Consider the following 2,664-nt stretch of genomic DNA (forward strand, 5'->3'; position numbering starts at 1 on the left):
TTGAATTGTGTCCCCTTGAAAAGAGCTAGGTTGAAGTCCTAACCTTGAGATCCTCTGAATGTGACATTAGGAAACAGGGTCTTGGCAGATGTAATTAGTTAGGTTAACATGCAGTCATATGGGAGTAGGTGGGCCCCTGATCCAGTATGGCTGGTGTCCTTATAACACAGCCATATGACCATCGAGACACAGGGAGGACGCCATATGAAGCGGGAAGACTAGAGTGACGCATCTACAAGCCAAGGAATGGCAAAGATTGCCAGGAAACCACCAGCAGCTAAGAAAAGGCAAGAAGGATTTCCCTACAGGTTTCAGAGGGAACATGGTTCTATCAACACCTTGATTTTAGACTTCTAGCCTCCAGAACTGTCAGGTCACAAATTTCTGTTTTGAACCACCTAGTTCGTGGTACTTTGTTACAGTAGCCCCAGAAAACAAATACAGTTTATTTCAGAATGTAGGAAGGGAAAATTCTTCAGAGAGCGAAAGGGAAAAGAAAGATAAGTGAAAATATCATCCTTTTATTCCTGATGCATTTTGAAGGATGGCTCATTTCTGGCTTGCCCGTTCTGGTGAGGGTATATGTGAGGGCATGCAGACTGAACAGAAATTTAGGCCCAACTTTGTATTTCTGAGCCCAAACTAGAATGGAACTGAGGAGACATTTAGAGCAATGATAACCAGGGGGTAGAAGGTGAGGATTCTCTCAATGACTGAGATTGAACCATAAGCAAAGAACCAATGGTTGCATGTCTTCTTTTCCTATAATAAATGCTATATATATGAAGCAGGAGTATTGTAAGAGTTCGTTTTCTTTTATTTTAGGTCATCCAAGTACCAGATAAATTTAAAACAATTTTGTCTCAAAAGAAAATGTAGTGATAGATAGCACTTCAAAAATTCAAGACATATATGCCTTACCATGGGCCCTGCCTAATAAGAGCTCGGGTGCAAGGTAGTCTGGCGTTCCCAGAATTCGCCCTCCATCCACTGGGGCTGCCCCTCTTCTCACACTCTTTGGAGTTCGATATGGAGTTCCTGACTTGACCTGATTTGGGGTCTGTTGATTTAAAAGGAGTTTAAGAGACAATATATATCTTAATTCTTTTTACAGTGAACAGAAATGCCAAAACAAAAAAGCTAGGCTGCTGGGCACAAAAGATATACTCAAATCCTTGATCAGTTTTGAAAGTGGATGCAAAGCTGATTATACTTATGAAAAGTACTGACATCTATCTAATAAAATGCAATAGCTTAGGTAACACTAATTATTTCGATAATATCAATTATTTCAAGGAACAATGAAAAAAATCCACAAGAAAAATTTCTTGATAGCATGGATTAACACAAGCATAAGAACACTCACTGAGGGAGGTTGCGACTGACAAATGATTGAATTATTGGGATAACACATAAGATAGAAGTAAATGTAAATAATATTATGCTACTAGGCATTTAAAATTTTAAGATATTTTGTCATCTCACAAGAACTCTATGAGACCAGCAGGACAGGTATCATTATATTCTACAGACAGATGGGAAAGAGAGCTTGTGCTGGTAAGGGACCTCTAAGTCACTCAGTAAATTTTGAACAGAAAACCTAAGTCTTGTAACTAAATTTGGGGTTTACATTTTTTATATTATGATGTCTCTCCAAAGGAAGAAAAAAAAAGATAAAGGGTTATAAAATAAAAATGAAATAAGATTTGAAATGGTACATTTTTTAACTTATTTTTATACAGAAAAGAGATCACTTAAATATATCCTTAGGAGACAACAGAGTGGACTTTTATAACTCAGAGTTTCTGGGATCAAGTGAAAATATGTCATGATAAATACGTGAAAATATATAGAGCAGTACAAATGAAGAAGGCATTGTAGTTAAGAATAAACATTGCTACCAGCTTTACCAGCATTAAAACTTCCAACAATCCATAGATTCCCAACAAGTAAAACAAAATTATATGTTTAATATCATATAGTCTAGCTGAGAAGCAAAAGATTGACCTTCACAGTTTGTTTTTCTAAAATCCAAATAACAAAGTATTAGAAAGTTATAACATACCTGACATGGTATATAGGATCTTCCGTTTTGAGTAGGAGTTACGGCCATGGGATATGAACCACTATAAGCACACGAAATATCCACTGCATCTAAACTAATACTCATTTTGGATGGTTCTGAGTTAGTAGATACATTAATATGACTATTAAAACTTCGAAAAGCTACAGCATTTCTTTTAGAGAAGGTTAATGTTTTCAACACCTCCAAAGAAGGAGCTAACATTTGGTTACTGTCTTGGACAGCAGTATTCTCATCACCTTTTGACGAAGTATTTTCTTGGCAGCTGGTTGATACAGTAAGCAGGTCTTCAACATTTGATTCTTCAAAAGAAGATTCTTTGATGCTTTTATCTGGAGCTAATGACTGCCTTTCTAATAGACTTTCCATTATAGACAGTCCAGGAAGAGATGAATCAGAGTCCATATAAATACTTTTGCAAGCTTTTTCATCATCAGAACATAGAAAACTAGAACTTAAGTTGTCCTTATTATTCTTGTCACAATCTTCATCCAATTCGCACATAAGGTTTTTAGCTATCACTGGGATAGGTGATTTTTCTGGTGTTTGTTGTTGATCCATAAAGGAATTGACCATGTTCT

At 36.4% G+C, this 2,664-nt stretch overlaps 1 protein-coding gene across 1 annotated transcript in view; it reads right to left on the reverse strand.

The window, feature by feature from the left end:
* The window catches only part of MASTL (microtubule associated serine/threonine kinase like), a 40,056-nt gene that overhangs the window by 12,123 nt on the left and 25,269 nt on the right, over window positions 1-2,664 (reverse strand). Inside the window, exons 8-9 of the mRNA XM_019634083.1 lie at window positions 2,066-2,662; window positions 922-1,060 (exon numbers count right to left, since the gene is read on the reverse strand). Coding sequence (XP_019489628.1) covers window positions 922-1,060; window positions 2,066-2,662 — 736 coding nt within the window. The remainder of the gene's footprint in view (window positions 1-921; window positions 1,061-2,065; window positions 2,663-2,664) is intronic.

The sequence above is a fragment of the Hipposideros armiger genome, unplaced genomic scaffold (assembly GCF_001890085.2).
Source record: "Hipposideros armiger isolate ML-2016 unplaced genomic scaffold, ASM189008v1 scaffold_1497, whole genome shotgun sequence".
Classification (NCBI taxonomy): Eukaryota; Metazoa; Chordata; class Mammalia; order Chiroptera; family Hipposideridae; genus Hipposideros; species Hipposideros armiger.